Raw genomic sequence first — 23267 nt, forward strand, 5'->3', positions numbered from 1 at the left:
AAGCGTATCATCTGCCTGCAGAAATAAAGCATAAATCATATTGGGCAATTAGAAAATTGAATTTTGATTCACAAAATGCCGGTCTAGGTAGAAAATTGCAATTGAACGAGCTTAACGAGATTTGCAGAGATGCTTATGATAATGTTAAAATTTGCAAAGAACGAATGAAGATTTTACACGACAAATCAATTTTAAAAAAGTCTTTCAAACCTTTGCAAAAAGTTCTTTTATATAATTCTCACTTACATCTATTTTCAGGCAAGTTACGATCGAGATGGACAGGCCCTTACATTATAAAAACTGTTTTTCCACATGAGGTGGTTGAGATTGAGAATCCACGGAATGATAATACTTTCGAGGTAAATAAACATAGGTTAAACCTTTTCTTGAGAATTTTGCAGATGAAGAGGACTCTTTTTTCTTGGAGGAGCCTTCTTCTGACTGAGCATGACCACAAAGGTATATGTATATTAGTTAGAATTATTTTTTTTTATTTCTAGTTTTCTTCTTAATTTGTAAGTCTTCTTTTCTAGATATCAACAGCTCAAGGTATTACTCTCCTCTCCAATTTTTTTTCTCTATTGTCTCTCATATATCGTTTTCTTGTATCCATTACATTGAGGATAATGCAATGTTTAAGTTGGGAGGAGGGAAATATTTTGCAAAAAAAAAAAGAAAAAAAAACAAAAAAAGAGAGATTTTGTTTTTGCATTTGATTTATTCTATTACTTTCTTTTCTGCGCAAATGCACATGTATTTTCATATTGAGTTTGTGCAACTATTAAAGCAAGGAACACATGCATACTATGACTGATCAGAGACCTATTATTAGATCCCCTCACGTATACTTAATGGCAATAGAAAGACCTCAGGAGTTCACATTTGTTAACTGCATTTTTGTTAGCCTTATCCATAAAAGAAGTACAAGTATCCTTGTTCATACCATAAGGTTCATGATTTGGTTTTTACATAAAGATAGAGATTGAATATCCAGGCTAGATTATGTAGGTGCCTTATGATCCGACTTGGTTGATCTATAATCACGATGCAGTTACGTATATAACAAAAATATTTATACGGTTCAGTCTACCTTCTCTTTTCTTGCATAATTATTATTTAACAAAAAAAATCCTTATGATGACAAGTCTGACCTCGTGGCGTAGTCTAGTTCGAGTAATTAAGTCCGAGAGGTGTTTCACCTAATGTCTTGAGCCAACTAGATCGGGGGTCATTGGCTGAAAGCTCGCTACATGGACCTTACTAGAGCCTAATGGGGTTGGACAACTGTACTCATCATATGTGTTGAAAAAAAATAAAAAAAAAATAAGCATGAATGGGTTGGTCAGACTGAACCCAGTGACATGTGGTAATGGCTGGTTTGACTCCATTGTGTTGGACCTCTGTGTACCCGGGTTGGAATTGATAGCTCTTTCTTTACCTGCGAACCATTCTTGACAAATTTAGACAACATGTGATATTCTGAAAATTTAATGGATCAGGTTCAAACAAATTGTAGGAAATACTTGTGACTTGAGTAGTGCGTCTAAAACTCAGGTGGTGCCCTGTTGTGGTGGAGGTATTAGTACTCTGAGAAAGTCATGCGATTTTATTCACACTACATAATCATATTTTCCTTACTTTGATAGTTGCCATGCTTGAATATATATATATATATATATATATATATATATATATATATATATATATTAATTACATGTGTATTGGTTTAGGATTTATTTCACATTTTTATTAGGATCTCATGTCATATCATATCACTCACGATGTTTGTGGGTAACATCTCTGCAAACCCTCACGAGACAACACTCATCCACTAGGATAACCTAGGGGTTTAACAGCTTGTTGCATGTGCTAAGTGCAATCGTGATGATGGGTGCACGTCTCAGCCTCCTCCAACCGTTCACGATGCATCCGGATTCATCCCAGCCATCTATTCCGAGGACCAGGGTGTGGGGGATTCTCTCATTCAGAAAGCAAGATGGGTGCATCCTGGCTGTTAAGGGAATAGAATGCCGCATGAAGATATATCCTCCCATGCGTGTAATTGGAAGGAAAAAAAAAGAAAAAAATCTTATCTCTGGCTATATATCCCAAAACAAAGAAGAGGGGGGGGGGCTTCTCCTCTCTCACGAAAGGCCCTGGTCCCCACCAAAGAGAAAACAGAGCATACTTTGTTTTCGAAAAAAAAAAAGTGGAGAGGTTGATGTTTGTAATAAGAGGCTGATTCCCTTAGTAAAGTGTGATAGATGATCCCTTATCATGTTGCTTTCTTCAAGTAAACTCTGAACTTTTATTCTAATTGATTTATATCCATCGGTATGTTTAGGATTCTTGCATATTTATTTTGTAGATAGATCTATTATGGTGTATGCCAATTGATCTATGGATTGCTTTAGTATTTAATTCGTCGTAGACGTAACTGGCACGATGAATGCTTAGACATTGAGTTCATGTATTCATTTGATATATTCCATGATTAGAACTATTTTATTTAATTAATCTTTAATCAAGAATTGCCGAGTTTATTTATTGAAAGTAATATTGTCAAGGGGGATTCTGAATCCCTAGCCTTCTCTATATTATCGAACTTAATCTATTAATTAATTTCTGTAAATTTCTAGAAACCATTTGAAATCACATCTGATTACACTAATAATACATCCGGGTTTTACTACTTGTGCGATTCTCCTGCAATTGGGAGAGCAGTTTTGCAAACGCATCAATTGATGTCATAGGAACTACAAAATCTGAATATCTTTGTGATAGCTATCAATTAGGGAAGCTTAGTGGATTACCTTTTTCTAGTTCTGAACATTCGAGTTCTGGTATTCTTGAAAAAATACATTGTGATTTGTGGGGACCTGCTCTTGTTTTGTCTATTGGCAAGTACGGATATTATGCATGTTTGGTAGATGATTTCTCTAAATATACTTGGATCATTCCCTTACAACATAAATCTGATTTTTTTACTGCATACATCGCTTTTGAGCAACATGTTATCAAGCAATTCAACAAACAAATTAATTTTTTTCACTCTGATGGAAGAGGCGAGTTCATCAACTTGAAGCTATCATCTCATTTTCTCTCCATGGGAACCATTCATCAGGTATCTTGCCCATACACTCAAAAACAGATAGGTATGGTTGAAAGACGTCATAGGATTATACGAGAACTAGGTATGATTATGTTATTTCACAGTGGTACCCCCCTCTTTCTGTGGGTAGAAGCCTTCACTACAACTGTGTACTTTATGAATTGCCTGCCTTCATCTGCTCTTAATTTTGAGACCCCATATTTCACACTACATGATATTCATCCTGTTTACTCTTCCCTTCGTGTCTTGGCTCTAAATATTTTCCTTACACTTGGGACACACGACCCCACAAATTTGATTCTAAAACTGTTTCTTGCATCTTTGTAGGCTACAGTGATAAACATAAAGGTTACAAGTGCTTTCATCCCTCAAGCAAAAAATTCTTCATCTCTCGACATGTTGTTTTTGATGAGTTAATTTTTTCACATAAAACTGCTCATACTTCCAACATCAATCCCACCACACCACACGTCATCAGCATTTTTGATTCATGGCTGCATATGCATTTTTGAGAGCTTCCCATACTGCATGGGCTATGTCTAAGCCAACAACGAGTCCGAGGGTTTCTTCAGAAAATCTTCTATTAATTTTGGAACAAAAGTTTCTGTAACTATGGTGTTGTTTGGATTCGGTGTGGTGTATTTGGTAGAGGCAGGATCTTCATTGGTGAGGTGACCAATTAGCTCTTGGCTTTCTGCAAAAGCCAAAGCTTGTTCACGCCATAGGGGGGGTAATTGGTTGGAGTGAGCCTGAGTGTATGAAGTTGCCTACATTTAGAGATAGAGTAGTCATGGTGGAAGAGAAGAGCTGTGATGTGCTAAGCCGTGTACTCACAATTGCTCTGATACCAAGAGAAAAATATGAAAAAAAGGCAAGATAAAAAGATGCTGTATATTTTTTGTTTCTATAAGAACGTGAGTACAAGGCAATACACGACACACATATTTAAACACAAGAACAACCAACAGATTTTTATAAAATCAGCAGATCAATATACTCTTCATATCCTTGATTGATTTGTTTCTAATGCACCTAGACTTGAAGAGGCTTCTGTGCATTTACCAGAATTAATTTTCTTGATCTTGTTCTGATATTCTTGGACTGCATTGCTGGAGTTTCCACATATGTTAGACTCTCATCTTGGTTTGAATTTGTTGACATTTGAACTTCATTATCTCCCAACGTCTCTCCACTTATACGGGTGGTATTGTGTGAGCTTGCAACTTTATCACTCTTATAATCTTGGGCCACCTTATCACTCCATTGACTCACACAATAACTGATGTTGTCGAACTGTGATGTGCTAATAGGGAGATCATTCTATCCAATTGATTCAAGAATTTCTTTGAGCCTCCCAGTATGGTATACTATTCTTCTCTTTTTTCTTTTTCTTCTTCTTACTCTTCCGGCTGGGTAAAGACCCTGATGTTCTACCTCTTGCTCTCTTCCTTTCTCTTTAGCCTTTTCTTTTATGTTCTATTGCTTTGCAGTAAGGGGGATTTCAAACAGAAGGTTTGTGGCATTTTGAAGTAGAAAATGATTAATTCCAAACAGCATGGCAATCTAGGATGGCACATTGCTAGCAAGAAATCGTTCGTAACTGATTTGGTTCAACGCCATGTTGGATTCAATCATGAATTCGAACCTCATTTTTCTTTCATTCTTCACTTTTCTAATTTCTAATCTTATTCTTTTCCATAAACTAAATTGAACCAAATTTCTAATGTCAATTTGAACAGGTTTTTGCAAATAGTTGGTTTGGTTTTGATTTTAGTTTTAGAAAACCGATTTAAGTCAGTTCCGCCCTACCTCGGAGTATTATAAATGAGAGTTTCAGATAATTCTAAAAATATAAGGGCTTTTAGTGTGTAGGTCACATGTGGGGACTGGTCCTTTCAGATAAAGCGGGATTTTGTGTGATTGAGACCCAGAAGGATACGAAGGACTTTCTTAGGCATCTAACCTTAAGGTAAAATCTGATCTATCCTAGATATAAGGACACCAAACAAAAGCATAAGGCATCTTACCTTAAAAATCGCACCAACTCTTACTACTGAGTATTTCATCTATTCAATTTATTTCTCAAGACTAGCCACAACTAAACTTTAAATTTCATGGATGCACAATAATTCCATCTTGTTGGTGAAGAGAGCAGATAATTTCACATTTATTTAGAAATCTGTTAAAGAAGTTGATTGAGAAAATACTAGAATTTGACCATTTCCAAGGGTCTTATATATCCTGAACTCCACATTGTTAAAAGGAAAAGAACGTATTTAGAGCCGGCATGCAAAGAGAAGCAACCCTATCAAAGTGTCCCTCCACAACTTGATAGAGGAGCCATCTCCTAACTGGAAGCAATCTTCATCTTGAAAAGATCAAAAATTTAACAATATTTCTCCTCTAATGGATAGCATCGATACGTTTACTCCCAAGCACACTTACCAAAGACTTTAACAATATTTACTCCTCTTTCAAATTGAGAACACTTAGGATCAAATCCTTGCTTCGGTTCGCAAGCAAATATTTATTATTGCAGTCAGAAAGAACTTTGGATTTCATGAGTTCCTAAGCAAGTTGTCTATTGGTCATTATATGCTTACAGTTTTTCTAAGTGGTTGATTTAGTTAGAACAGCTAGGGTGGTTGATGTTTTCTTAAAGTCTCAATGAAATTTTATGCACTTATACCTTTATAACATGCTTATACCGGTTTTCTCCCAATCTAAAATGCATTTATTCTTGCTTTGATACACAGCCTGGGGTTAGTTCAATAAGCCTTGCTTGATCAAAAAAGTTAGTCAAAAATCCCTCGACTAGTATTCTCATTAGTCCCTTTGACTCGTTATCACCACTGGTGTCGCGTAACGATGCACGTACAGTGAATAGTAAAAGGCAGCTGGGTGACATGTTTTCAGCAATGCTTTTTCTAAGTTAGATCGTAGCGTTATTTTAATTTCCTAATTTCTTATTTCACTCACGCTTACGAGCGAGACACCAAATAGCAGATCCTGGCTCCGCCGCCAGCAGACGACTCGGAAACATACCATATAAAGATTCTACGCCATTGCTGCAGATGAGCATATATCTACGTATCTATATATACCTATTAAAAGCAATGGGAGAGAAAACTCAAACCTTTTTTAAAATTCGAAAAAATAAAAAAAAACATAAAAAATAAATTTGTTAATTATTTTTAGAAGTTGTGTAAAAAAAATTGTACATGAAATTCCATGCATAAAAAAAGGAAAAAATAATTTATTTTTAGTGCGGCTCGTCAAAAATGATAAAACGTAGAGAGAAGTGTGGAGTACGGAGCCTGACAAGGGGACCGAATGTAGATTATTGAGAGAGAAGAGATTTAAGATATAGAACAAATAGAGGTATACTTCAGTTTTAGAAAAGGGTGGAAAAAATGAGGGGTAACCAAATGAGTGGATGAATGAGAGGGGGCGAGAGAGAGAGTGGGATTATTTTTTTTTTCTCTTCATGTTTTTCTTTTCAAATTGACATGTTTATTTATAGGAAGAGAGAAGACCACAGGGTTTTATAGAGATAAGGACATTTCTTTTTTTTTAAATTTTTAAAGACTATAACATTTTGATAGATAAAATAAATTTGATAAAATATTTTTAAATCTTTTGAATTAAGGAAAGAGCAGGAGCTAATTACAAGAGGGAGAGAAGAAGATGTCAAATATAGGGAGAAAAGAAAGTCACTAATTACAGAAATGGGGAGGGAGCATGAGTATTCTATTTTCTAATAAAAATATAAAAATATTGCTGGCATAAGATGAGAGGAATTATAGCAATGAAGGAAATTCTATAAAATTTTATCCTTTTTATTTTTTAAGGAAAAAAAGAGTTCAACCTTTTACATAAACCACATCGTTCGAAACCACTTTTCCACAATTTTCATCTTATCTTGATTTTAAATTTTTTAATTCATAAATAGATATATTACTTTTATAAAATGACTATTTAAATAAAAATTCTATTTGCCTTATTTTTATAGTTTTCAGAAAATTGAAATTTATCTTTTCTTTGAATGTTAATTTTTTCATTAATAAAATACCTGAACCAAAATTATCAATCAATTACTAAATTCATTCTATATAAAATTTATATATCATTTTTTATAAAAATTATTTTTATATATTTATAATTTTATTATCCCCCCGCATATATCATACTAATTGATTGTTTTATATATATGAATAAAAAGAGGAACACCTGCAAGGGAAACAAACCGAGAATATTCAAACTTCCCATGAGTGCAAGCTAACCAAGACCACCAAATCGCAGCTAAATCATCTGGAGACACGGGCAATGAATGAGTCCAGTTCAGCTCGAGACGATCCTCCTTCAGCCATGGCTTCTCGAACCGCTTCACCCAAAGCCTTCGCTCGCTTCCTAAGCTCCTTCCCTCCATCATACACCATCACCTTCTTGATCGACTCCTCTATACCCGCCGACGACACGATCTCCTCACGGCGAGCCCACTCCCTCGCCATGATCCCAACCTTCAAGTGTTGAGTCACCAGCACAGCGTTGCTGGGCTGGTCCGACTGCATCGGCCACGCCAAGATCGGCACGCCCATGCTGATGCTCTCCATGCACGAATTCCACCCGCAATGGCTCATGAACGCCCCCGTCGCCGGGTGGGCCAAGATCTCGAGCTGCGGCGCCCAACCTCTCACCACCATTCCCACTCCCTCTACCATCCTTTCGTACTCGGCCGGCAGCTTCCTCTGCAGCTGAGACTCGCCGTGAACAAACCCCCGGTCGGCTTCTCTGCAAACCCAGATGAAGCGCTGCCTGCTGCGCTGCAGCCCGACCGCGAGCTCTTCGATCTGCTCGTCGGGTACCGTCGACAAGGTTCCGAAGGAGACGTACACGACGGACGCCGGAGGCTGCTTGTCGAGCCATTCCAAGCAGCCGTGCTGTCGCCGGCCAAGATCTTCTCTGCTCAGAATAGTAGGATTTAAGGGGCCAATTGCGAAAAGCGTCTTACCTTGGAAAGAAGGTTCTCGAGCTAAGCGGTCAATGAATTCACCCTCCACCGGCCTGCATGTGTTTATGAGAATTCCGGCTTCCGCGACGGATTCGCGTAGACGATGATTCGTGATGATAAAATCCACCAAAGCTGGCGGGAAGCAGCCTTCGAAGGAGGCGAGGATTGCGTCCGGCTTGCCTTGAGAGGAGGCCGAAATGAAGGGGAGAAGGAAGGAAGCCGGGGTTGTTCGAAAGCAGTAGACCTCGGCGTTGGGGAATGCCATGGCTTCTTGAGCGGCCAAGGAGACGAGGGAGTCGTAGATGACGACGAGGCGGGGGGAAGCGGCGGAGAGGGAGCGGAGAAGCGAGGCGAGGGGCGCTCGGAGATTGGCGAGGAGGGCTTCGCGCAGGGGCTGGAGGTGGGAGGAGAGGGCGCCGGGTTTGGGGGGTGGAGTGGAGACAGGAGGGAGGGGGAGGTCATGGAAGTGGATGGATTGAAGGGAGTTTGGGTGCCAGCCTTGGAGTCTAGACTTGGCTTGGAGGATGTGGGAGGGAGAGGTGGCGTAGTGGACGGAGAGGCCATGGGAGGAGAGGTGGAGGGAGAGGTGGAGGAGCTGGTTGAGGTGGCCTTGGGACGGGAAGGGCACCACCACCACGGCCACCCCATGGCGTTGGGTCTCTTCCGGTTCTCCAAGGAGTGCCATGGAAACGGTGCAGAGGTTTCCTTCCTCCCTCCCAGCTGTGGAGAAGTTGCCGGGAGCAAGTTTGGTTGGTGCTTGCTGTGATAAGCACTAACGAGACTAGGGGTGCTTTCTCGCCACCCGTGAAGATAAAACCGAGGGTGTGGTCGGTGGAGCATGTCGGAATGTCGATGGGCTGCTCCTTTGGAAGCATGTTGGTTTGTCAAAAAAAAAAAAAAAAAAAATATATATATATATATATATAGTGGTTTGGTCCATACCTTGCACTACAAGAAAATACGCTTTTAGCAACCACTTTCGGTGACTAAATATATAGTGGTCGCTGCAAATAAGGCTATTTACGACCAACATCCTTATTAGTTACTGAATGATTGTCCTACACCGACTAAATGCATATTTGGTCGCAGAAAATCAAAACCAAGTTGGCGGGATGGAGGTAAAACGTTTGGCGACTAAAGTTTGGTCACTGCAAATAAGGCCATCGGCGACCAACATTCTTGTCAGTTACTGAATAATTGTCCTACACTGACTAAATGCATATTTGGTCGCGGAAAACAATACCAAGTTGGCACGAGTCCAATATTTCGCGCGGGCTGGAGGTAAAAATTAGTCCAGGAAAACTTTTACGAATGGTGCCTTTTTCCGATGAAAAAATTGGGCAGAAAGTTTGAGTTTTTTAGTGACCAAACTTTTGGTAGTGGAAGGTTCCCGTAAAACCAAATGATGTTGTACTAGCCCCTGTAAGATGCTAATTTCTAAGTTCAAAAAAAAAAAAATGCTTATTTTCAAACGGTGCCATTTAACACCTTAATTCACTTAGGCATACCCCCGTCTCTTCGACTGAATCTCAATCCCACAACTTTTCTTTATACTTAAATTTCTTTTTATTTTTATTATGGTTGCATTATATCCATCACGCCTTGAAAGCTATAGATGCGATTTTGATGGCAATGACAAAGCCTCCTAACTACCCTCTCGTGGCATGAATAAGAAAGGAATATGGAATCATCTAGTGGTTGTTTGGCTGTCTAAATCTATCATGGAATAGCTGTAAAACTCAGCTGCTTCCTTGCATTGAGAAGTCACAGACAATCAATAAAAATCATGTTCAGGATTTAAAAATCATCTAGTTTAGACACTTTAAATTACTAAAAATTGGATTTTTTTTTTTTCTTTACTTTCTTCACAACCTTAAGTATGGTGACTACTTACCAAGTATGTTCAGGAGCTTCCTCATGTTCAGAAGCATTCACTACTGCTTGAGTCCTATTCATAGATTTGTTTATAAAACTTGGCATTCAATAAAACCTGAAAACTGAATTTATGTGAAAGAAACTTTCATTTTTTCCACAAAAATTCAAAACCTAATTCTATCATCAACTTTTTTCTAATAGGTTAACTAAATTGTTCCTTAAGCAATGAAGTATGTATAAATTCACTACTGGACACAGTTAAGGTTCATGATCATCATTATCCTAAAGTATTATTGATCTATTTTGATATGACAGAGGACACTATGGACCACCTTATGATGTGAACTAGCATGAATTATTAGTTAGTGAATGGCGTCTTTTTCCGATGAAAAAAGTTTGAGTTATTAGTTAGCATGAATTATTAGTTAGTGAATTATTAGTTATTAGTTAGTGAATGGCGTCTTTTTCCGATGAATTATTAGTTAGCATGAATTATTAGTTAGTGAATGGGCAGAAAGTTTGAGTTTTTTAGTGACCAAACTTTTGGTAGTGGAAGGTTCCCGTAAAACCAAACGATGTTGTACTAGCTCCTGTAAGATGCTAATTTCTAAGTTCAAAAAAAAAAAGAAAAAACTGCTTATTTTCAAACGGTGCCGTTTAACACCTTAATTCACTTAAGCATATCCTCGTCTCTTCGACTGAATCTCAATCCCACAACTTTTCTTCATACTTAAATTCTTTTTTATTTTTATTATTATAATATAATTTTAAAAGCTCGAGCTCGGTGCTTGACTCCTTGTCAAATAAATATACGGATCGACAGGATACGCGGCATGAGGACGTGGGAATGGGAATCCGCTTAAAAATATATAGAATTCTTGGACATCTTACGGGCAGGATCGAAAATCCGTTTAGAAATAAATTTGCACGCATCCGTGTTAGTTACTGAATGATTGTCCTACACCAACTAAATGCATATTTGATCGCGGAAAATCAAAACCAAGTTGGAGATGAAGATGGAGCATGAGATGGAGCGTGAGGAGCTGCGGAGGCAATTGGAGCAGGAGAGGAGAGAGCGTGAGGAGGAAAAGAAAGAGCGAGAGAAAGAACAGAAGCAAATTGCACATCTTACAAGTTTGGTGACAGAATTCTTAAAGGGAAAGACTCAAACGCACAAGTCATCTATCCATCATGATGGGGCCATGTATTCAACTGGTGGTATAAATACTCGTTGGTATGTTTCCTCATTTATATTACATAGGTTATTTATAGATTTGGAACAAATTAAGTGAAATGTCATTGTGAACTTATACTTGAATTTTAGTTTATTATTTTTCACATGTGGTTATTGATTGTGTATTCTTTTTTGCTTTCTCAGATACATGGTGGAGTTATGAGCATATGAAATCTAGTTTCTGGTACATGGATAGCTTTTGTTCAGATGATCATGGTGGAGTTGTCTACAAGCAAATCCAGTTTTTGGTATAAGAATACTTTTGTCTACATGATGGTTGTTTGGATGAATAGCAAGATCAGATATTTTGAAATTTTTAATTTACATTTTGATGTGTTTGGTGATGATTATCACCTTAACATATGGTATGGATGAAACATTTTGATGTATGGTTAATAAGTATGCTTGACTTTAGACTTATAGATGATGATATTTATAATGAATGATTATGGATTCTCCAACATTGTGTATACTTCTATTTGGTGAGCAAATGTATTGTGCAATATGGATATTGGATATGCTATGTTGGTTGTACAGGATTTGGAATGAGCCCAAAAATAAATATTAAGCTTATAATTTGAATTGTTAATTAAATACAGGTTAATACTTTCTGCCACCAAAAAATATTTGTTGCCAATGCATTCCAATACATTCTGCGACCAAACTATTGGTGCGGGAAGATAGACATTCAGTGACCATTTTTTTTGGTAGCGGAAGACAAACCTTCCACGACCAACTCTTTGGTCGACGTTGAAATTAGCAATAACAGATTTGGGCGCTGATAAGTTTCTTCAGCAACCAAACGTTGGTCGTTGTTGGTGTACTTTAGGTGACCACACAATATTGGTCGCTAAAACCTTTCAGTGACTAGGGTTCGACGACGAAGGGTATGCTAGTCGTGAAAAGGTTTCGGCGACCAAATATGGTTATTTGGCGATTAGAATCTTAGTCGCTGAATATTTATTTTCTTGTAGTGTTGGGCTGAAATGAGGCATTCTCCATGGCAAATGACGAGTGCAAACCATTAGTGATCCGAAAGAGAAATTTGACCAACTTTCGCTGCTTGAGAATTACGAGAGAAAAGAGCTATGGTTTTCATTACTATTTTATCAATTGTAGTGATCTGTGATTAAGGAGGACATTCTAAAACCATTTTGAGGAGCTGAATTGTCGTAAAATTGATTCGAGGTGTATCGACTTCGCTTCTTCTATTTCCACAAAAGAGGATGCTTTTTGTCAGAGAATTCTGGTCAATGAGTTTGTTGAATGGAATTCGTAAAACTACGGCTAAGGTTTTGGCTAACAGATTGAAGGGTGTCCTACATGATTTGATCTTTGAAAATTAGCTTTCATTTATGAAAGGAAGGTCAATTTTGGATTGCTTCCGTGAAGTAAATGATGTGATCAGTAACCGTCCACTTCTTGATTGATCTTAGGTAGAATAGGTGCTTCTCGGGAACGTAGATTAGCTGGATTCAATGCTTTCTAATATCATGTTGCGCTGAAGTTCTTTCAAATGGCAAGCTAGAACGATGGATTTTTTATTGGATTTTTTACATGGATACCTTTCTAAATATTAGATTTTACGTAAATACCCTTTCAAAATTGATATTTGCACGTATACCTTCATCAAACTTTGTTATTGTATAAATACCCCTAATATAATGGTTGCTCTAACGGTGTTAAAAAAAAATATTTATATTAATTAAAAATAAAATTAAAATTTGAAATTACATTATCATCCTTAGACCACCCCACCCCCATTCCCCCCCCCCCCCCCCCCCCCCCCCCCCGCGCCCCGCTTCCCCCCCGCCCCGACCCCGCACTTCCGCGCCCCCCCCCCCCCCCCCCCACCCAGCCCCGACCCTGCACTGCCACACCCCCCCGGCCCCGGCGTCTGGCTCCCCCCCGCCCCACCCCCCCCCCCCCCCCCTCGCGCCTGGCTTCCCCTCGCCCAGACCCCGCACCACCGGCCCCCCCCCCCCCCCCCGGCCCACCTGCACCCCGCATATCGGGATCGCGATGCCGAGATCGCGATCCCGCGGGCCATGGGGAGCGAGATCGGCCCAAGAACGTGATGTAGCTCACTCGCGATCTCTTCCCCCTTCCTCCCTGTTCTGTAATCCAAGAAACGATAAACAAAAATTCTTCTTACTCCTAAATCTATCCTCCCCAAAAATTAGTCATGAATCCATCCTTCAAATCTTCAAAACCTCTCTTATCTTTTATTGTCAGGATGCAACTCTACATTTAATCAAAAAGGGCACAACGAAAAATTTAAAAGATGTGCCTAAGTGGCTGTAAGCTAGATATCTACCTTGAAAATAAGTAAACCACGATGACTCAAGCTCAATGCAACATCTGTTAAACCAAAATAATAATAATAATAATAATAATTCACACCATCTGTTTCTTGACTCTAATATACCTTGATTATGGAATGTTTCACATTCTATTCTAAAAGACACATAGGACAGTATTTGGAATTGAATACTATATGCTAATTTATAGGAGTAACACACTATCCAATATAAAATTAGAATTTAGAGAAGAAGCTCAACACAATCAGCTGACAGAATAGCTGAGATCTAGACCTACTCACAGCATTCACAATGAAGAGTCCATCAAATATAGCCAATTCGTAAATCCTATTGCATATTTTTGTTATATTCATGATAAAGAAACAGGCCTGTGGTTATAGAACCAAATGCATTTCCTAATAAATACAGAATTATAAAGGCTATCACATTAATTAATGTATCTAAATTCTTTCCATCTACTAGGATTTTTTTCACGTATATACCCTTCTAAATATAGAAAATTATATGAATATTCTTGTAAAGTTACTATTTGCTTGTATACCCATATAAAATTTCTATTTGCACGCCTACCCATTAAGGGTATTTTAGTCATTTTAATTTGAAACCGTTAATTTTTTAACGGCGTTAGATGGTATGGGTATATATACAAAAATAAAAATAAAAAAGGATAAAATAGCAAAACAAGTATTTTACGAGGGTATAAATGCAAATATTAATTTTGGAAGGGTATTCATGCAAAATTCGATATTTAGAAGGGTATCCATGCAAAAAATCCTTTCTTATTAAAGGCGTCTTAAACAAGAAGATCTTCTCCCTCCCCTCTTATTTGCATTTGTATTTGATCCACTAGCCAGAATGTTCTTGTCGGCTCTAAGGAATTCTGCAGTTAATGGGCCTGAAAATACTATGGCTGATGAAAAATTAGTCTCTTTACAATATGCGGTCGATACGATGGTATTTTTTAAAGTTGATTTGGAGCAGGTCGGAAATTTCATTGCTCTTAATTTGAAAATAAAGCATTTAGAATATCTATTAATATGTGAGGATCTGTGCAGGTGTCTTTTTAATCCCACATCGATTATTCATCGAGAAGATTTTGGATACTTATAAAGAATCAAAAAACTCAAAAATTACCTTCCGACCAGCTTTTTTGGGTGAGGTCCTTGGATGTGACAAATGGTATTAGTGCACACTCGGTCCATAGCCTATATGAACTATGAGACAGTATAGTACGAGTTCATGAAGGCTGACCACAAGTCGATCGTGATACTTGTGATTAAATTTGAATGGATTTGAACTCTTAGCCTAACGAGAATGTTAGGGCATAAACGAAAAAATTATGTAACAACCTATGCGGGTGAATATTTAGTCCCATATCGGTTATTCGCCGAAAAAATCTTGGGTATTTATATAGAACTAAGAAACTAAAAACTTACCTTTCGGCTAATCTTTTTGAGTAATCTACTATAATTCCGACGGGATAGGATAGGAATTTGGAATTAAATTGTGCTTCTTTACTTGGTCGCAGAGTTGATTGTTTTTTTGTTAATATTTGGGTCTTCCTCTGACGAGGTAGATTACTTGAATAATTGATTGGCATTGATTGGCAGTCATTGATGGAGTGTAAGGGAAACTATCTAGATGGAAGCATGAGTGTTATATATTGGTGGTCGACTTACCCTCGTGAATTCAGCTTTTATATATATTATTTTTCAATACGTTGGCTTCGTCTTGGTTGATTAAAAGGATTGCTTCTATCAGGGAATCTTTTTTTAGTAGTAAAAGAACTCAATTGAGGTTTTTGCTTGGTAAACTGCACAAGTGTGTGTTTGTCCGAAAATCGAGGTTTGTGGGTCAAACTTTGAGACTTTGATTTGGCCTTACTTGGTAAGTAGTGGTGAAAGTTATTGCCTAACTTTTCTTCTTTATGGAATGATTTGGCGATGAATTCTTATTATAAGAGAAGATTTTCTTTGGCATAAAATTTCTATATTCCTTATGCTTCTGCTTTTTTGAATGTTGTCTAAAAGGTTAAAAAGCCTTTAGCTTGCAGCATTTCTTTTTCTCTTAGCTTGCGTAATCTCATTTCGTTTTGGGAGGATATAAAAATTTCTTGAATTGTTTCGGGCTGTTGCTCCTGATGCAGTTGATTCTATCACTTGGAGATGGCACAAGTCAAGTTGTTTCTCAATTAATTCTTTTTATAATTTGTTAGACTTCAAGGATGTTTCATTGGATAATTGCACAAACCTAGAGCCCCAGCTAAAAAGATTAGCCCAAATGTATCATCTGAGTTTCTTAGTGTTATATAAGTATTTAAAATCTACCCAGTGTATAATTGATATAGAACTAAATACCTATCTATACTTGTCCACATGATGATTTTCACTATAATTAGAATTAGTTCCTTAAAAAGTCAAAAATTTTGGCTCATTAGTTGCTAAAAATAGATTATTGATGGCTGTTGCTAAAAATAGATTTTTTCTCTTAGCTTGCGTAATCTCATTTCGTTTTGGGAGGATATAAAAATTTCTTGAATTGTTTCGGGCTGTTGCTCCTGATGCAGTTGATTCTATCACTTGGAGATGGCACAAGTCAAGTTGTTTCTCAATTAATTCTTTTTATAATTTGTTAGACTTCAAGGATGTTTCATTGGATAATTGCACAAACCTAGAGCCCCAGCTAAAAAGATTAGCCCAAATGTATCATCTGAGTTTCTTAGTATTATATAAGTATTTAAAATCTACCCAGTGTATAATTGATATAGAACTAAATACCTATCTATACTTGTCCACACGATGATTTTCACTATAATTAGAATTAGTTCCTTAAAAAGTCAAAAATTTTGGCTCATTAGTTGCTAAAAATAGATTATTGATGGCTGAAAATCATCCAAACAGGAATTGTTGTGTTCTTTGCATTCTTCACCCAAATCAGCTTTTCACATCTTTTATGAGTGCTTTTTTTTTTTTTTTTTTGGTACAACGGCGGCTCACAATTATGAGTGCATTTTTCCGAAACAGATGATGCAACTCTTTATAGATCAATTATCTATTAGAAGTTGGCCAGATTTTTTTTATTTCCTTTTGGAAGGGTTGGAGAATGATGCTGTTGAAGGTGGTTCGAACTTCTGGAAGGGCTAAAATTTTGGAGTCTAACTGCTTCTATTTTATTCTTTTTACTTTTTTTTCTTTTCTTCTTTTTTTGCTTCTTCTAAGTTTTTCCCCATCTTTCTTCTCCAAAAAAAAAAAGTTATTGTACTCTGGCGACCAAGTTGACACCATTAGCTAGTGAGAAGAAACTTTTCATGAATGCCGTTCATCTCGCTTCACTTAATTATTGGTTTTGGAAGAGAAGCTTGTAGTTTCATTTTCTTTAGAGTAATACATATTGAGATGTCCCTCAATTTTTATCCTTAAATCTAAATAAAAAACTAGCAATAATCTAAACAAATATATAGCATATAATAAAATATATGGATCATATAGTTAGTAAATATCTATCATCAGTAAATGTGTATGCCTGTCTTGTATGTTATGTAGTCCCAAGGACAAAATTTCTTAGGACCCTTGAAAATATATTGTTAAAAAGAGAGAAAAACTTTTTTTGAAAAATTTGGGCGATGGTAATTGACGAGGTGGCCTTTCAGGCTAAGCATATGTTCATAAAGATCAATGGAGCCGCGAACTGAGTGGCTTCTTATTTAACCTGCCACTTCGGGATACTGTATGGGTTGAAGAGGTGGAGTTGCCGAGAACGCTATAGACTTATTATTTTCTCATTTTATTGGATATATCCGTCCTCGTAATGTCTAAAATACCCGTTTTAGTAAAAAAAAATCTTAAAAATTTTATAATTAAATAGATTCTCTATGCAAAAATTTTAAATTTATGTGCATCAGAAATTCTAATATCTAACCCAAATCTATATGGAGTTTAAAAATCCGTGTCCAACTCGGACAGAACTCACTTTTTACTGTTACTTTTTGAGCCTGGGAATTGAGCCCAAACCTGCTTTCCGGGCCCGGTTCGGCCCATCGACAGCCTTCATCACTTCTTCCTCTCTCTCTGTTTTTTAACAAAAAAAGTTGGGTAGGGTTTGGCGGGTGGACATTTGAACCCCAAAACCCTCGAAGGAAAACGGCTCCGATTCCGCCCCCTCGTGTCTGGAGGATACCCATTTCTTCTCTTCTCTCTTTCGAGATGTTAGAATTCTAAACATATCTTTCCTTCTTCACGAAATTTATACCTATATTTCTCCTTTCTATTGACCCAAGCCATAGCAACTGAGAAAGTCGCAATCTTTTCTCCCCAGATGTTCCCGTACTGGAATCCCAAACCTTTTCCCAGACGTCCATGCGGCGGCTCGCCAAGATCCCATTTTCTCTTCTCAAAAAACCAACCACCACTCCGATTTCCCACCGCTTCTCTTCCTCGGCATCCGCCTCTCTTATTCAAGTAGTCCCGGAGGAGAAAGAGACCTCCAGCTCAAATTCAAGCCCCTCTTCGCAAGATTCTTGTGGATTCTCATCTGTTGAGGTTCTTCAAACCTTGAGCAGTCTCGAGAGGAAGCCCGACGCTGCTTTCGCCTTCTTTAACAACACCAAGAGCCTCGGTTTTCGGCACGACCTTTCCAGCTACTCGGAGATGGTTCGCATCTTAGACAACTCGGGACACAAGAAAAAGTTGATATCTTTGTGCTCGGAGCTCATTTCGTCGAATACCAATATGGGTTTTGAAGTCTCAGCTCTCTTTGATGCCCTTTTGCAGAGATTCCATCGGCCGGAGATGTTACTTCTTCTGTTTGATGCATTGATCAAGGCGTACGCCATTTGTGGGAAGCCCAAGGAGGCTGCCCGCGCTTTCTTCCAGCTTCCTGGACTCGGTTTCGTACCGTCAGCAAAGTCTTGCAATTTTCTTATGAATTTCCTGGCTAAAGTTGGTGACTTGGAGATGGTGATGGCTGTTTTTGATCAGATGAAGAGGTTTGGAACGAGCCGGGATGCTTGCACATTTACCATTTTGATCAAAGCATTCTGCCGAGCTGGGCAAGTAGAAGAGGCGCTTGACGTTTTGAATGGAATGAAGGAGATGGGAATTAAGCCTGATGAGATCACTTACCTGACGGTTATAGAAGGGATGTGCAACAATGGGAAATCGGATTTGGGTTATGTATTTCTTAAAGAGATTGTAAGAGAGGGCACCCCTTTGGAGCACATCGCTTATAATAAGGTGATTGGTGGCTTGTGTAGAGAGATGAGGCTTCAGGAGGCTGAAAAAGTTTTGGAGGACATGGCAAGACAGAATATGCTCCCTGATATGTTTAGTTACAAATTTCTTATTAGAGGTTATTGTGCAAGCAAGAACCTCTTAAGAGTTTTAGATCTTTATGAGGAGATGATTGCGAAGGGTATCGGACCAGATCATGTCGTTGTGAGCCTTTTGCTCCAATGTTTTTGTAAAGCAGGCATGGCGTCTGAGGCTTTAGTCTACTTTAAGAGGTTTAAGGACTCAGGACTTTACCTTGACAAGATTTTATATAATATTGTGATAGATGTTCACTGCAAGATGGGAAATATGAACGAGGCGGTTCAACTGCTTCAAGAGATGAAGTGCCAGGGCTTGGTTCCAGATAGAATCCATTTCACGAATTTGATAAATGGGTACTGCTGCAAGGGTGAAATGTATAATGCTCACAAAGTGTTTACTGATATGGTGAACAGCAATGTGGAGCCCGACCTTGTTACCTACAATATACTTGCTACTGGATTTTGTAGGAATGGGCTTACGAAGGAGGCATTTGATCTTCTAGAATATATGTTGGACAGAGGTGTTGAGCCTAATGCTACCACCTATAGTATGATTATTGTGAGCCTCTGTAGAGGTGGCAAGTTAAAGGAGGCAACTCTACTATTTAAATCCTTAGAGGGGAGGGGGATCGATCAATATTTAGTTCTTTGTAGTGCTATGGTTTGTGGGTACTTAGAATGTAGTTGTACAAGAGAAGCTTATGCACTTTTCATTAGAGTCTCTAAGCAAGGACATCTAGTGAATGAGATTGCATGCTCCAAACTTATTTCTGAGCTTTGTAGGGAGGGAGATGTAGAGAGAGCTTCCATGGTGTTTGAGTTGATGCTCAAGATGGATGTTACCCCAGATGTAATTTCCTATAGCAAACTTATTGCAGCTTATTCTCAGATTGGAGATATGAGACATGCTCGGGTTTGGTTTAAGGATCTGATTGTACGAGGGCTTTCCCCTGATGTTGTTTTGTACACTACACTAATGAATGGGTACTGCAAGGTTAATCATTTACAAGAAGCCTGCAAATTGTTTGTTGATATGATAGAACGAGGGATTAAACCTGATGTAGTTGCATACACAGTTATGTTGGATGGTCATTTGAAAGAAATCTTGAGCCAAAGTTGGTTAAACCGTGACAAGGAAAAGGGAAGAGCTGAAATAAGAGCCAAATCTTCAACATTGTTAAATTGGATGACCACCATGGGGATCAAACCTGATGTCATTTTTTGCACCGTATTGATTGATGGACAATGCAAGATGGATCATGTTCAGGATGCCCATAAATTATTTGAAGAGATGATGGTAGGTGGGGTGATGCCTGATGTAGTCACCTATACTACTTTAGTAAGTGGTTACTGCAGACAGGGAGAAGTATGTAAGGCTGAAGACCTGTTAGAGGATATGCTAGATCGAACAATACCACCTGATGCTGTCTCATTTTTTGTCCTGGATCGGTGGAGCTTGAGGTTCAGATGTTTACAGCTCCGACAATAATTCTTGTTTTGGAAAGTTGTGAGGAGACAAACATAACATCTTGTCTTAGGAGACAATGCAATACTTTTATTTCTCAGACTGCATAAATGTAAGTTAAGAAGCAAAACTAAAAGTTCCTTTTGTGACAAGCTAATTGGTAACACATCAAATGCTCACAAATAAAATCATATTCAGGGTGGGCATTTCTGAATGGATGGCACACTAACATGATGCAGGCCTTAAAGTGCAGTGGAAGATTCTACCACAGGATTGCTAAAGCTCCAATGTAACAGGTGCAAAAAACTTTTGCATTGTTGTTATTTATGAGTTTGTCAGATAAGATCGGGGCCAGCTTCAAGCTGAATTTTGGGGCCTAAGATCTGGGTTTTCTATGCTTTCTCTTATCCAGGAGTGGACTTATGACACTTCCAGCTTTTCCTTTCTATCTGTGACCATATGTTGTGGTTGATTAAACGTTCCATTTGCACATCAAACAAAGTCCAATTTGAATTACCCAAAGTAGTTTAGAGATCCTGTGTCTGTGATCTTAGCATTTTCTTTGTGAATCTAACTTATTCAAAATTGTGCATGTCCTAAAGATTTATTCTAACTGAATGACATTGAATCTGGTTATTAGTTTGCCCCTCTATGTACTTCTGAGTTGGGACAGGTTCCTTTTTGAAGTAAATAGAAAACATAAATCATGCCAATTGCTTTCAAAAGTGTTATTCTGCAAAACCTTTATATATTAGGCAGTGCAGAGAAATGCTACTTCAATATGGTCTTCTGTGACCAGGTGAGATTTAATGCATTAATTATTACTTTCTTTACTTGATTGATAAACTTTATCAAGATCCAATATTATATACAATACCTAAACCATGCATTTGCAACCTAAAACAATATAGTTCAACAACATCTCAAAAATTGCAATATCTGTACGGAATGTATTATCGTATTGTAGTATCTGTTATTCTGTATTCTAATTCTCGTGCAAGGATTTGAAACTGTGATGCATGTCTTATCTAGTTAACACTGACCTGTCTTTTGAGTGTTAAAAGACCTGCAATATTGACTGAATTAGCATTCGCTTGAAAAATGTTTGCTGTTCCTAATGACATTCTACAACATTAATGAAACATTTATAAATGTGGGAAACCTTACAAGAGTCAAGATCTGGTTTATCACCAGTTTCTAATTTTGACATCTATTGCTACTTTATTGCTACATTATTGCCTTTCTTCTTTAATTTGAAAGTTTATTGGAATCAAACCTTTGGTTAAATAATCATTAAGCTGAGCTTGTTGTGACTTTTGCAGGCTTAAGCTTCTCTGTTTCCGTCCATGGTTTATGTTGAGCTTCAGCTTTGACATTGAATTTAGTACAAGATGCCTTATGCCATATTCTAGGAACATCCACATGTTTGAACTGGTTAGTGTTTGCTTCTATAAATAATGAATAAAGATTCATCCAACTTTTAGAATGAAAATAGATATGCCTTTGCATGTTATTTTTTTGCATGCTCTTGTTCATTCAATTTCATCGTATGCCCATCCCATGTCCTGACATGGATAAATATTCCCATTGGAGGCATTGAATTTCTATATCACATCCTTGTACTCGCTACTTCTTACAACAGATTAGTTTTCCTTTTCCATGCTTGTGATGCTTGATTGTAGGTAGCTGTTTTTTATGGTTCTCTGATTTTACTACAAGAAATTGCATCTTCAAAGTGTTTAGTTGTAACCATATAGAAGAATTAATGGTGAAAAAGAATTAATAAAGGCAACCATTGGATGGTAGGCTGTATAAGGAAGGCAGATTTACAAATCTGCACTAGTAAAGCCATCATTTTCAACTCCCTTATTCTTTCTTTCATTTTGCTTGAAGAAAAGGTGAATATCTGAGACCATCTTTCTTTTCTTTTGCTTCCACAATATTTTCCTGGGCATTGGGTTGTAAATGAGATAGTTAGATCTGCTTAGTTTGTGCACTTAGCTGATCAAGAATGGCTTCTAATTTGTTCTTTTTTGGGCTTTGGCTAATCTCACCAGCATGCTATAGCACAAGAGACTCGATCAGTCCTCGGGTACCATATTTAGATCCACTTTTGAAACACAGGGTTGTTTATTATTGATTTGATTTGATTAGAGAAAGAGAGAGAATCTTGTATGTTTTTGTTGCATATCAACTCTGATTTTTCAGTATCATATTCTTATATTGATGGGAAGTAAGGAGAAGATGATTTACATTGATAGGAAAATGATAATCTGAACATGGCTCTAAAGATGTTGTATCTTGGAAGAATTTTATTGATTTTAGTGGAAGCTCTTTGTTACTTGCTCCATGATTAATAGTCGCAGCTGTTTCCTTGTTGCAGATTGAGAGTGAAATCCAATGGTCAAAGGTAAGGGATCTAGCACCTTACTTGAAGATCTTCTTGAGGTAAGCTGAATTGTTAAAAAACCGAGGGACCAACTAGGTTTGAATTATTTGATGTTAGGGATGTTATTGAAGACAAATGAAATAATACTTAATTCATGTCTATTTTGCACATTGCAGGAAATTTCCTGTTGCGTAATATCCACAGTAGCATTGAAAGATGTTGGCAGTACTTGTATTTTTCCACAGATATGGAGATACGCTTGGGTACATATCCCCAACCTGAACTTTGACAACACTAACATGTTTAATGATAACATTGATCACATATAAGGGCAAGATGCTCCACCGAGGGACTGAACAGAGAAATATTCTTTAAGTTCTAGATGCTTTATTAACAGAGAAGTTCGTTGGATATGTTGATCTTGTCTTGCAACAGCATCAAAGTAGTGAAGTACAATCGTTAAAGTTTCAATTCTTACTTCAAAAAAAGCATGCCTGGTATCTTGATAGATGGGTTTTCTTTGCAATTGCATCACAGGCCAAAGAGCTTTTT

General features: G+C 37.7%; 2 protein-coding genes across 5 annotated transcripts; one reads left to right on the forward strand and one right to left on the reverse strand.

Annotated features, from left to right (window-relative positions):
- Window positions 1–7294: 7294 nt before the first annotated feature.
- LOC103719376 (putative cis-zeatin O-glucosyltransferase) lies at window positions 7295–8976 on the reverse strand. Of its 2 annotated transcripts, XM_088717974.2 has the most exons (2): window positions 8124–8954; window positions 7295–8052 (listed from the first exon to the last, which is right to left on the reverse strand). In XM_088717974.2, exons 1-2 carry the CDS (start codon window positions 8806–8808, stop codon window positions 7598–7600), a joined length of 1140 nt encoding a protein of 379 aa, XP_088574100.1. In that variant the 5' UTR covers window positions 8809–8954; the 3' UTR covers window positions 7295–7597. The 2 variants fall into 2 exon arrangements, with proteins under 2 accessions (XP_088574100.1, XP_008806810.4); XM_008808588.5 differs by having other exon boundaries at window positions 7295–8976.
- An 8654-nt stretch (window positions 8977–17630) lies between these two features.
- LOC148714311 (uncharacterized) lies at window positions 17631–23039 on the forward strand. 3 transcript variants are annotated; one of them, XM_089929543.1, is made up of 6 exons: window positions 17631–17757; window positions 17868–20438; window positions 20525–20622; window positions 21649–21760; window positions 22710–22774; window positions 22892–23039. In XM_089929543.1, the coding sequence occupies exon 2, from the start codon at window positions 17909–17911 to the stop codon at window positions 20348–20350; it is 2442 nt and encodes an 813-aa protein (XP_089785669.1). In that variant the 5' UTR covers window positions 17631–17757; window positions 17868–17908; the 3' UTR covers window positions 20351–20438; window positions 20525–20622; window positions 21649–21760; window positions 22710–22774; window positions 22892–23039. The 3 variants fall into 3 exon arrangements, with proteins under 3 accessions (XP_089785669.1, XP_089785670.1, XP_089785668.1); XM_089929544.1 differs by having other exon boundaries at window positions 17636–18237; window positions 18323–20438; XM_089929542.1 differs by having other exon boundaries at window positions 17636–20438; window positions 20566–20622.
- Window positions 23040–23267: the final 228 nt, after the last annotated feature.

This window comes from Phoenix dactylifera, chromosome 3 (assembly GCF_051530095.1).
Source record: "Phoenix dactylifera cultivar Ajwa chromosome 3, Ajwa_hap1_PhDact_Kaust_v1.1, whole genome shotgun sequence".
NCBI lineage: Eukaryota > Viridiplantae > Streptophyta > Magnoliopsida > Arecales > Arecaceae > Phoenix > Phoenix dactylifera.

Excerpts from the sequence above, each read along its gene's own strand:
- LOC103719376 (XM_008808588.5), bottom strand. The coding sequence starts at position 8,808 with ATGGCACTCCTTGGAGAACCGGAAGAGACCCAACGCCATGGGGTGGCC.
- LOC148714311 (XM_089929543.1), top strand. The coding sequence starts at position 17,909 with ATGCGGCGGCTCGCCAAGATCCCATTTTCTCTTCTCAAAAAACCAACC.